This window comes from Topomyia yanbarensis, chromosome 3, assembly GCF_030247195.1.
Source record: "Topomyia yanbarensis strain Yona2022 chromosome 3, ASM3024719v1, whole genome shotgun sequence".
Taxonomy (NCBI): domain Eukaryota; kingdom Metazoa; phylum Arthropoda; class Insecta; order Diptera; family Culicidae; genus Topomyia; species Topomyia yanbarensis.
Genome location: NC_080672.1, coordinates 213,733,300 through 213,745,725, shown reverse-complemented (window position 1 = coordinate 213,745,725; position 12,426 = coordinate 213,733,300). Strand labels below are relative to the sequence as shown.

At 48.9% G+C, this 12,426-nt stretch overlaps 1 protein-coding gene across 1 annotated transcript; it reads left to right on the top strand.

Annotated features, from left to right (window-relative positions):
- The first annotated feature begins 8,440 nt into the window (after positions 1 to 8,440).
- On the top strand, positions 8,441 to 10,933 carry LOC131687633 (uncharacterized). Its single transcript, XM_058971719.1, has one exon. It carries the CDS (start codon positions 8,441 to 8,443, stop codon positions 10,931 to 10,933), a length of 2,493 nt encoding a protein of 830 aa, XP_058827702.1.
- The last annotated feature ends 1,493 nt before the right edge of the window (positions 10,934 to 12,426 follow it).

Here is a 12,426-nt window from a genome sequence, read left to right as displayed (position 1 = left end):
TCAAATTTCCGTACCCCGGTTCGTATCCAACCTAAAATCGGCCAATAATAGTGAAATTACTCCTGATCATCTCTCTCATTCTGCCCGCATTCTGCCTCCGGATCAGCTGGTTAGAAATACATGCATACGCCATCCGTTTACTCTGCTCTATCAGAACGTGAGAGGTCTCCGAACAAAGATTAAATCCTTATATGGGGCACTAACCATCTGTGAGTACGATATTATTGCGTTTACCGAGACTTGATTGAATGATAAATTTTTGAATGCTGAACTAACTTCTAACTATACGCTTCATCGATGCGATCGTAACCCTCGCACCAGCACACACCAGCGCGGCGGCGGTGTTATGGTAGGTGTAAAAAATCATTTAAACAGCAGCACAATTTCCCTCATCGATGATGATAGCTTGGAACAAATAGTTGTCCAAGTCAAATTAAATACCGGCTGTCTTTATATATGTACCGTTTATATTCCTCCTAACTCTGAAACCGGCTTATACGAAAAGCACGCTTCATGCATACAGCAAATAAGCGATCGAGCGGCTGAGTGTGATACTATTGTCGTGGTTGGAGATTATAACGTTCCTCATCTGAACTGGTTATATGACAATGATGTAGGTGCTTTTCTACCCAGCAATGCAACCTCTGAACGAGAAGTGTCTCTTGTTGAATTTGTTGTTTCTTCCGGATTGAAACAAATCAATTATCTCGAAAATGACAACAATAGATTACTTGATCTTGCTTTTGTTAATGAGCCGAGCATGTTTGAGCTAACCGAGCCCCCTTTGCCGTTGATGAGAGTTGATTCGCATCACAGACCGTTTATAATGATATTAGATTTGGATACGGAATGTGTCGATACTGCAGTCGATTGCGATTTTGACTTCAATCGGTGTGATTTTTCAGCGTTGAATTCTGAGGTAGCGAATATTCAATGGGACGAAATTCTTACTGCTGGTTCGGTTGATGATGCTGTCACTGTGTTTTATGACACACTTTACGAAATAATGCGACGAATTATTCCAATTAGAACGCGTATTAGGAGAAGGGAGAATCAGCCATGGTTTGATGCGGAATTGAAGAATTTTAAAAACCGGGTGAGGAAAGCGAGGAAAAGATACCTGAAGTCCAGGAGCACACTGCACAAAGCCGAACTCCGTGATTTGGAGGGTCAATACAACAATTTGCATGCACAATGCTATCGCAACTATATTCAACGCATCGAAAGCAATATTCAACGTGATCCTAAATCCTTCTGGTCGTTCGTCAACCGTCGTAGGAGCTCGAAAGGAATACCCCTTAATGTTCGCTATAAAGGAAGTTCGGCTGCTACGTCATTGGATGCCGCAAACATGTTCTCGACTTTCTTCCAAAGCGTGTTAAGTAATAACTCACCACCTTTGTTGGAATCGTACCTTAGCACTTTGCCGCTGCACAACCTGAATTTATCTCGTATTATTTTCTCTCGTGAGGATGTTCTCGTCAAGTTGCAGTCTTTAGATGCGTCCAAGGGAGCGGGACCCGATCATTTACCACCATCGTTCATCCAAAACTGTGCGGACTCTCTCGCATTTCCAGTGTCCGTTATTTTCAATCGATCGTTGACTGACGCTGTTTTTCCTAGTTACTGGAAATCTGCTGCTATCACACCTGTGCACAAGAGTGGTAGCGTTCATGATGTGGAGAACTATCGGGCGATATCGATTCTCAGCTGCCTCCCGAAGGTATTTGAATGATTGATATACGACATTGTTTATCAGTCTGTGCGTCATATCATCGTTGAGGAACAACATGGCTTCGTCAGTAAACGATCTACAACCACAAACCTTATGGCGTATGTATCCAGCATCATCGACAAACTTGACAAGCGACAACAAGTTGATTCCATTTATGTTGACTTGTCAAAGGCCTTCGACCGTGTTCCGCATCGCCTTGCTGTCGAGAAGCTTAAACGCATTGGATTCCCGGACTGGTTAACAGATTGGATTGCTTCTTATCTCGCAGGACGAAGCGCTTTTGTTCGATTAGGTGATACACTTTCTACACCTTTTGATATCTGTTCTGGTGTGCCACAAGGCAGTCATCTTGGACCATTGCTCTTCATTTTGTTTATAAATGATCTTGGCACGGTTTTGAAATCTCCGAAATCTATGTTTGCCGATGATTTGAAATTCTACCGACTTATAAAATCTTTGGAGGATTGTAAATTACTTCAGCTAGACATTGACGCTTTGTTAAATTGGTGCACCATCAATGGAATGGAGGTGAATATAGAAAAATGCAGCGTGATTACATTCACTCGGATCCTATCGCCGAACATGTTTAACTATAAAATGTCGTCAGCCAACTTGCACCGCAACTTCGTCGTCAAAGATTTGGGAGTTTATTTGGACAACAAGTTAACTTTCTCCGAGCATGTAGCGTCTACTATCGCCAAAGCGTTCTGCATGTTAGGATTTTTAAGGCGAAACACTCAGTCGTTCCAGAATGTGTACAGTTTGAAAACGCTTTATTGTTCGCTTGTACGCAGCATCTTGGAGTATGCCGTTCCTGTTTGGGCTCCTTATCACGGAGTCCACATTAACAGCATTGAGAGGGTGCAGAAATGTTTCATCAGGTATGCTCTTCGCCTTTTACCTTGGACCGACCCAGTTCGTTTGCCGCCGTATGTGCAACGTTGCGCATTAATCCACCTGCCTACGCTTGCTGACAGGAGAATCAAACATCAACGAATGCTTATTTTTGACATCCTGGACGGGAACATTGAAAGCAGCCAACTCTTGGGTCAACTTAATTTCAATGCACCTAGAAGACAAACACGCCAAGTGGACTTTTTCCGTTTACCGTTGTGCCGTACGCAATTCGGACGAAACAACCCGTTAAATGTATGTTGTCGTGTGTTTAATCAAGTTTCATGTTTTTTCGATTTTAATGTTGCAAGATGTACTTTTAGTATTAGGATTAGTTGATAAGCCAGTCTGTGCGATTAATAGTCGAAGACCTGTATATAAATAAATAAATGTTGTGCCGACTTGCGGTTGTTGACGATAACTACCTCCGTCTTATGATGAGCGAGCTCCAGGCCTCTCGCGCTCATCCATTCCTCCACCGTGCTAATCGCGTGTTCTGCGGTTAGTTCTACCTCAGGAATTGACTCTCCGTAGACCTCCAAGGTTACGTCGTCGGCAAAGCCGACGATCTTGACCCCAGGAGGGAACTTCAGTCTCAGAACCCCGTCATACATGAGGTTCCATAGCACCGTGCCTAGGATCGAGCCCTGCAGGACTCCGGCGGTAATCGGAACCCTTTTCTGACCGGCATCGGTCTCGTATAGCAGTACGCGGTTTTGGAAGTAACTTTCCAGGATCCGGTACAGACCCACCGGTAGGCTAAGCCGGTGTAACGAGAGCGCGATGGCATCCCAGCTTGCGCTGTTGAATGCATTCTTCACGTCAAGTGTCACTAACGCACAGTATCGAATACCTCGCCTTTTTCGTTGGATCGCTATCTCGGCAGTATTTATCACTGAGTTGAGAGCGTCCACTGTGGACTTACCCTTCCGAAAGCCAAACTGGTTGCTTGACAGACCGTCCGTACCTTCCGCGTACGGGGTGAGCCTGTTGAGGATGATCCTCTCAAGCAGTTTGCCAGTCGTGTCTATCAGACAGATTGGTCTGTACGCCGATGGGTCGCCTGGCGGCTTCCCGGGCTTCGGCAACAGCACCAATTTCTGCCTTTTCCATCTATCGGGGAAACGGCACTCGTCAAGGCATCTCTGCATAGCTAGCCTGAACATGTTCGGGTTCGCTATGATCGCTGCCTTGAGAGCATTGTTCGGGACTCCATCCGGCCCTGGAGCTTTGTTCATTGCTAGGGATTTAGCCACTGCGAGTAGTTCTTCGTTCGTCACTGGAGCCACCATTTCGACCGTGCCCGCACTGTCTCGTAGTGCAGGTGGCCAGGGGCTTGTGGCTCGAGACGGGAAGAGTACTTCGATAATCGTTGCCAACCGGTCCGGAGACCGTTCTGGGGGTGAGGAGCCCTCTTTGGTCTTGGCCATCACAATCCGGTAGGCGTCACCCCACGGATTCGCCTTGGCACTCTCACACAGGTTGTCGAAACACGCTCTCTTGCTGCTTTTAATAGCCTTGTTAAGGGCTAATTTCGCAGCTCGAAACACTTCACGGCGGTTCTCTCTTGCATCCTCGGTGCGAGCTCTTTGCGTCCTACGTCTAGCTCTGAGGCAGGCTGACCGTAGAGCTGCAATCTCGGCACTCCACCAGTATACCGGGCATCTGCCGTTTCTTGGCAGTGTTTTTCTCGGCATAGTGGCGTCGCACGCGCGTGATAGAACAGCTACCAGCGCATCCCCGCTTAGACTGTCGGTGTTGGCCTCCAGTCCCAGGGCCGCGGTGAAAGCTTCGCTGTCGAAGTGATTGGACTTCCACCCGCGTACCTGACAGGGATCTCCCGCCCTCGGATGCTGCACACCATAGTTGATCTTAAAGCGGATTGCTAGATGATCGCTATGGGTGTAGCCTTCGTCTACCCTCCATTCCATGCCTGGAGCCAGACTCGGGCTGGCAAAGGTCAAATCAATCCACGCCTCCACTCCGTTTCTACGGAATGTACTAGCGGAGCCATCATTAGCTAGCACAGTATCGAGTTTCGCAAACGCTTCCATTAGCGCTTGACCCCTGCTATTTGTACAGCGGCTGCCCCACTCCACTGCCCAAGCGTTGAAGTCTCCCGCTATTACTACCGGTTTCCGGCCCACGAGATCCGACGAGAGCCTGTCGATCATCTGGTAGAACTGTTCTATTGGCCACCTTGGTGGGGCGTAGCAGCTGCAATAGAACACACCATTGATCTTGGCAATCGCCACACCCTCGGCGGAGGGGTGTATTACCTCTTGAACCGGGAACCTTCCCGTTGTACAGATTGCCACCATTCCAGACCCGTCCGACACCCAATTGCCGTTGCCGGCAGGGATGCTGTACGGGTCTGATAAGAGGGCGACATCTGTCCTCGACTCCGAGACCGACTGCCACAGCAGCTGATGGGCTGCTGCACAATGGTTAAGATTTAGCTGTGTGACTCTCACGGCTTCTTCTTATTTAACTCGCCGAAGGGACACGACGGTCCGCCCATAGCATGTTTATGGGCTTGCTTCTTAGCGGTGCAGATAAGGCACTTATATGCCTTAGTGCACCCCCGCTCTTTATGCCCCTCCTCGCCGCATCGACGACATAGCTTGCTCCTGTCTAGGCCTTTGCATTCGTAAGCTTTATGGCCGGATTCTAGGCACCGATAGCACCTGTCCACTGAAGGCGGCTGGGGTATACTAATAGGGCATACCGACCAGCCGATCTTCAGCTTCCCTTTCTCGGTTACCTTTTTGGCATCCGCATTCAGTAGCCTGAGGTAGGCTACTTGGGTGCCAGAGGGTCCGTCCCTCAATCGCACAGAGGCCCGCTCGATTGTGACGTCGCAGTGCTCCTTGACGGCTGCGACGACGTCTTCTGCGGTCGCGAACTCGTCCAAGTGCTTGCACTGGAGAGTTGTTTCCGCACCTAGCGACCTGATTTGGGCGCCCTCGCCAAGGACCTCTTGAGCCAAGGCCTTATATATTGCACTTGATTGTGCGCCTCGCTTCAGCACCAGGAGCATCTCTCCCGTGTTGGTGCGTCTTACGCTACGCACATCCTGCCCAAGGGTCGAGAGGCTTTCGGCCGCCTTCATCGATTTAAGGACATCGGCGTATTTGTCCTTGTCGGTTTTTAACCACAAGGCTTCGCCTCTGTCCTTGGCCTTCCTCGCAGGCCGCGGTACCTCCGGTTTTGGTGCCGGCTTTTTCTTGGTGACCAGCGTCCAGGGGTTTGAGCCCCCCTGCCCCGGTCGTGCCGGGTTGCTGGTACCATCGCTCTCCACAGCGAGGTCACTCTCGCCCTCGCTTACCTCACCCAGGCGGCGTTTGACCTTGACGGTTGCCCGCCGAGTGGTGTCGGTTTTGGCACCCTCTCCTGGCGACTTCCTAGGGCGCTTCGCATTCGATGCCGTCTTGCGATTGCCCTTTCCTTTTCCCTTCGAGGGGAACTCGGTCGCCGCTCCGATCGACGTGGCTGCTCCGTAGAAGGTAAAGGCCACTGTCTGTGAACCTCTATTGACCTTCTCTCTTTCCTCCCTATTGGAGGCCACTGTCTGGGTTTCTCTGTCGGGCCTCTCCCGACATTCCACCCTCTCAACATATGCCTGCTGTTCCTGTCTTGCGACACGAACAGCTTTCCGGAGCTCCAGAAGGCTCAACTTCAACTCCTTGGCTATGTTCTGCTTTGCGCTAGCGAAGTCGATTATAGAATCGAGTTGCTTCGCTACTTTGCGCATCGCAGCTATTGGCCCCTCCGATGCATTGGTAGGGGTATTGCCTACCGCTGCTGGGGGGTCACTGGTGCTTTCGGGTGCAGCACTCATCGCTCCACTACTCTCCCCACGGGGGGGAGACCTCGCCAAACCACCTCTTGCGAAGGGGTTTGGCACCTCCGTCTGTTTGTTTTTATTTTTATTTGCCTCCATGTATAGTCCCACGAGTAGCGCGAGAAATATATGTCCGCCACGCCAGAGCTCCGCATTAGCGTGGTAAGGGACGCTTACTGTGGGGGTTGCCCAGGTACCCCACAGGCTCCGTTAACGATCGAGCATCTTTTTCACCCCCTCGATCACTCATCCCTCGGCACGGGTCGCTTCACGCCTTGGAATTGGGGTTATGCCCTACCTTGCTTTACGTGGTGATCTCGGCCCGGATCATCACAACCATCCTCCTTTACCAGGGCTTTGGACCTGTAGCTCTGGATCTCAATAGTTCCATGTACGTATGTTATTACAGACATGCTACTATTGGGATCCGTCATTCGCTAGCGGGCTGCTTCGGCGGGCGCAACTGTACAGAACAGGTCAATAAACAAATCGACGGGTGAAAATGTCGCCCAACAGAATCACCACTCGACGCGAAATTTTTGTCTCTTTCGCTATTTGCCGGTGACACTCGAAAGAAACGGCAAGGAAGTCGAGACGTTTGCTTTTCTAGACGACGGATGTCAAACTACTCTTATGGAGATCGGGCTGGCAGCGGATTTAGGCATCGAAGGTCCAGCTGAATCTCTCTGGCTAGGGTGGACAGGAAATATTACTCGGGAAGAGAAAGGATCACAACGTATATCGGTCGAAATATCAGGTAGTGGGCTTAGGAGCCAGTTCAAGTTGAACAATGTGCGGACGGTGCAGAAGCTCAACCTTCAGGGACAGTCGTTCCAGTACGACGAATTGCAGAAGTTGTATCCCCATTTGCGCGGACTTCCGCTGCGCAGCTATGTGAATGCAGTCCCCAGAATTATAATAGGAATCGAACATGCACAACTCTTAACGAGTTTGTAGGTACGGGAAGGCAGAACAAATGAACCAGTGGCCATGAAAATACGATTAGGTTGGTGCGTGTACGGGAAACAAGCTGGAGATTCCGCAGCGGTCAAACAACTACACGTTCACACGGAGGAGCAGATGGGGAACCGTGAGCTGCACGAGTTGATGAAGCAGTATTTCAAAACCGAAGAAGCCGTAGTATCAACTCCAATCGAGTCCGCAGATGACACTCGAGCACGCGAGATTCTAGAGCATACGACACGCAGAACAACTGACGGCTTCGAGACTGGTTTACTTTGGAAATATGATCAACAGTCCTTCCCGAACAGCTACCCGCTTGCTCTGCGTAGGTTACAGTCGCTGGAGAAACGACTTGACAAAGATCCGGATCTGCGACGGCGAGTGATGCAGCTAATCAAGGAGTATGAGGTGAAAGGGTATATGCACCAGATCACACAGGAGGAGCTTGAGTCGTCCGATACTAACCGGGTATGGTACCTACCGCTGGGTGTAGTGCGGAATCCAAAGAAGCCAGAAAAAGTTCGTCTTATCTGGGACGCTGCGGCACGAGTGCATGGTATGTCTCAACGACATGCTTCTGAAAGGGCCTGATATGCTGACGTCATTGTTTGCTGTTCTGTTACGTTTCCGGCAAAGAACTGGCGCAGTATGATGAGACATTCGCGAGATGTTTCACCAAATCCGCATCATCGCGCAGGACAAACAATCCCAAAGATTCCTGTTCCGTGAGCATCGAGACGCATCGCCACAGATCTACGTGATGGATGCGGATCCCAGAGCGGTCGAAGCCATCATCAACGCTCATTACGTGGACGATTTCCTTGACAGAGTGGATACTGTTAAAGAAGCGGTGGAGTTGGTGAAGGAAGTCAAACACGTGCACGCACAGGGAGGTTTCGAGATCAGAAACTTCTTGTCGAACTCAGCAACTTGGTGAAACCCAGAATATCCAGGACAAATCTCTAAATCTGGACGTTTCCATATATGCCGAGCACGTATTGGGAATGGTATGGAAACCCACCGTAGATCTGTTTACGTTCGACACGTCTCTAAAGGTGGATCTGGAGACGCTCTTAGCACAGAACATCATGCCAACAAAACGGCTGGTACTACAGCTGGTGATGTCATTGTTCGACCCGTACGGATTTATCGCCCATTTCGTCGTTCACAGAAAAATCCTGATGCAGCATATTTGGAGAACTGGCACAGATTGGGACGATGAAATTACGACAGAATTATACGAAATGTGGAATAATTGGACTTGTCTACTAAATCGGCTGGATGAGGTCGAAGTTCCTCGTTGTTTCTTCGGCGCAGCAAGCAGTAAGCTGCCCGCTAGCATTCAGTTACATCTCTTCGTCGACGCGAGTGAGCTTACGTATGCATGTGTGGCTTACCTTCGAATCGTTCAAGCTGGGTTAGTTCGCTGTGTTTTGGTAGCTGCAAAAACCAAGGTAGCGCCATTGAAGCCGCTCTCTATTCCGCGGCTCGAATTACAGGCTGGCGTGATAGGTTGTCGCTTGATCGATGGAATATGTGCAGCGTTGAATCTCCCAATCGAAGGGCGATATATATGGACAGATTCTACAACGGTGCTAGCCTGGATCAGATCCGACAGCCGCCGTTATCATCCGTATGTGGCGTTCCGGGTCGGCGAAATCTTGAATAGCACCAACGTCGACGAATGGTACCACGTACCCTCCAAACAGAACGTTGCTGATGTAGCCACAAAGTGGGGAAATGGACCGGACTTCAATCCAAGTAGCATATGGTACACCTCGACAGCGTTTCTATACCGGCCGATGGTGGAGTGGCGGAAGCAAGCCGAGAGACAGTGGACTACGAATGAAGAACTTCGCGCAGTATTTCACCACCACAGAGAACTACGATTGTCGTTGATTGATGTTAGCAGGTTTTCAAATTGGAATCGATTGCTGCGAGCAGCAGCATACGTACAACGAGCAGTGCAGAAGTTCCGTGGACAAGAGATCTCAACAAAGTTGACCAGCGAGGATCTACTGCGGGCCGAGAACTTTCTTTGGCGACAAGTGCAGCGCCAATCCTATGCCGACGAATATTGTACGCTGCAATACAACAAGCAACACTCCGAAGTAACACCGAAGCAGCTCGATAAGTGTAGCGATCTGTACAAGGAATCACCATTCTTGGACGATGCAGGGGTGATCAGGATGAACAGCCGAATTGGGGCTGCACCTACCGCCCCATTTGAAGTTAAGTATCCAATCATCTTGCCAAAAGATCGCCGTTTAACGCACTTCCTTGTTGATAGCTACCATCGACGCTTCATGCACATCAATAACGATACGGTATTCAACGAGATTCGACAGCGGTTCAGAATTCCGCAACTGCGTCCAGTCATCAAGCGTGTCGTCAAAAATTGCCAGCGTTGCATGAATAAGAAAGCAACGCCCCAGCCGCCGATGATGGCGCCACTTCCAGAGGTTCGGCTTACACCACATATTCGTGCATTCAGCTACACCGGCGTAGACTACTTCGCTCCAATTCTGGTTAAGCAGAATCGCAGTTTGGGGAAACGCTGGGTTGCGCTCTTTACATGCCTCACTATACGTGCGGTCCACCTGGAGGTTGTCCACAGTCTGTCCACACAGTCTTGCGTGATGGCGATTCGTCGATTCGTGAGGCGGAGAGGTGCCCCAGTAGCATTCTACTCCGACAACGGTACGTGCTTCAAGGGGTCCAGTAATCTACTATCAGAACAGATACAGAACATCCATGAGAACTGCGCAGAGACGTTCACGAACGCAAGAACCAGTTGGCACTTCAACCCACCATCAGCACCACATATGGGTGGATCCTGGGAGCGGATGGTCCGCTCCGTCAAAGCAGCTATGGCAGCCGTCGCAGAACATACTCGTCATCCTACAGATGAGGTGCTAGAGACGGTTGTGCTGGACGCGGAAGCGATGGTTAACTCGCGACCGCTAACTTACGTTCCGCTAGACGACGTCGACCAAGAGGCCCTCACACCTAATCACTTCTTGCTTTACGGTGCTCAAGGTGTCGTCCAGCCAAGAACAGCATTCGTGACTGAAGGATCAACACTCCGGGACAGCTGGAAGCTCATCCAGTACTTGGTGGACCAATGTTGGAGAAGATGGGTTCGTGAGTATCTGCCGACATTGACCAGACGCACCAAGTGGTACCAACCGACTAAACCTTTGGAACCCGGAGACGTAGTTTACGTAGTCGACGAGAATAAACGCAACGGATGGCTAAGAGGACGGATCATCGAGGTGTTAGCAGGAAGAGATGGACAAGTCCGGAGAGCTGTGGTACAGACCACGGACGGTGTCCTCACTCGGCCGACAGTGAAGCTAGCACTGTTGGATGTTCGGTCAAACCAAGAGGAGAATGTGAAAGAGGGATCTCCGGAACTACACGGGCAGGGGGATGTTAAAAACCGCCGTGAACAAACGATCCGTAACGTAAGTTCCGAACTGTCATCGAACCGATAAACGGAAGAACAGAAGAGAGAAAAGTGTAAACAAAAAAAGTGCGGCAGCAAGCAGACCTGTTCGGAGCTGCAGTAGTTTTCTGCTAATATAAGATTCATTGCAGTAAGGTGAGCAAGCTGTTCAAGTGGACCAGTTCTGGGGAAAAGCCATAAGGAAACGACCTGATAAAATTAGCTCCCGCAGGTGAATCGACTGTGTTCCGGATTAGCAGCGATAGCGAGAAACAACAGTAAAATAGCAGCTCGTGAAATCGATTCACTACCGAGAACAGTGCAGTTGAACCATCTTGTTTCATCGCGGAAAATAGGAAATGATACTAAATGTAAGTTGGCATAATTATGTATGAATTCCTTCTAATCATGCAAATAAATTTTAGCTTTAAAGCTGTCCCTACTGAGACTGCTGTGAGGAAGTATTTTATTCTCCCGGGAACCCCGCGATCCGAACAAGTGGCTTATTTTTGGTGATTTTACGATGTAATTTAATCACATGGATAATTTTGATGAAGTAATGCAATGTACAAAATTAACCGTTTCTTCGAAAAAAACGAAAATAGCCAGATGTAGTTCCTATGATCCTACTATCGTGGCGTAAACGCTCAATAAAGTTAATCTTTTTATATTGTCCCTGCGTAGTATAAAAGAAAATGTCCTTTTCTCACTTACCTGAGCTGCATTGTTGATCTGCTCGTTAGTTCCTGTCGAGATGATGTAGACCACTATTTCTACAGCACATGGAGCGCCACTAGTTCCACAGCCCAACTTTACGTGATGCAAAATCTGTAGGACACACTTTTCAAACTCGGATCAAGCGCATATGTATTTGTGTGGGACCGTTGACGCACTCTGTCAAAGTTTTGCGAACAAAGAAACTTTCACTGAATCGATTAGATCTGCTGAGTGTTTGCCTTTTTAAGCTATTGCATGGTTTGCGATTTTTCTTCAGTTTTCAACATCAATATTACGCAGACAATTTACGCATTTTTTTCATCACATTCAATATTAACACAATCAGAAATCGTCGAATTTCTGCTTTTCTCGAATCTAGTCTAGGTGACTACACTAGTGGTTAAGATTTTGGCGTTTCCTAGCCTTTCACTTTTGCGGCTTTAAGTTTCCGCTGTCACCACATGCGGCGGCACAAGCACCGAAACTTGTTTCGATATTTCCTAATGTTACAAGATCACAAAAAGGCGTTCCACATGATATGCGGCGTTCACTGTTCCGTATTTCCCGAAACATCATACAAGCACCGTATATACTTCCCGACGATTTCGAGCAACTCACGCACCCGCGGAAAACAAGAACGAAAACACAAATTGGTCTCTTGAAAAATTCAGCAAATGTATATTATTCCTACTCCTTTACACGTCTTTTAACTATTCTAAACTGCCCTAACTCGCGATTCTTTTCGCGCCTACACTTTCACTGATCTAAGAACTTTCTTGAGTTGATCTCGGTTGTCGGTGTCCAGAGGTACACACAGTACATGGG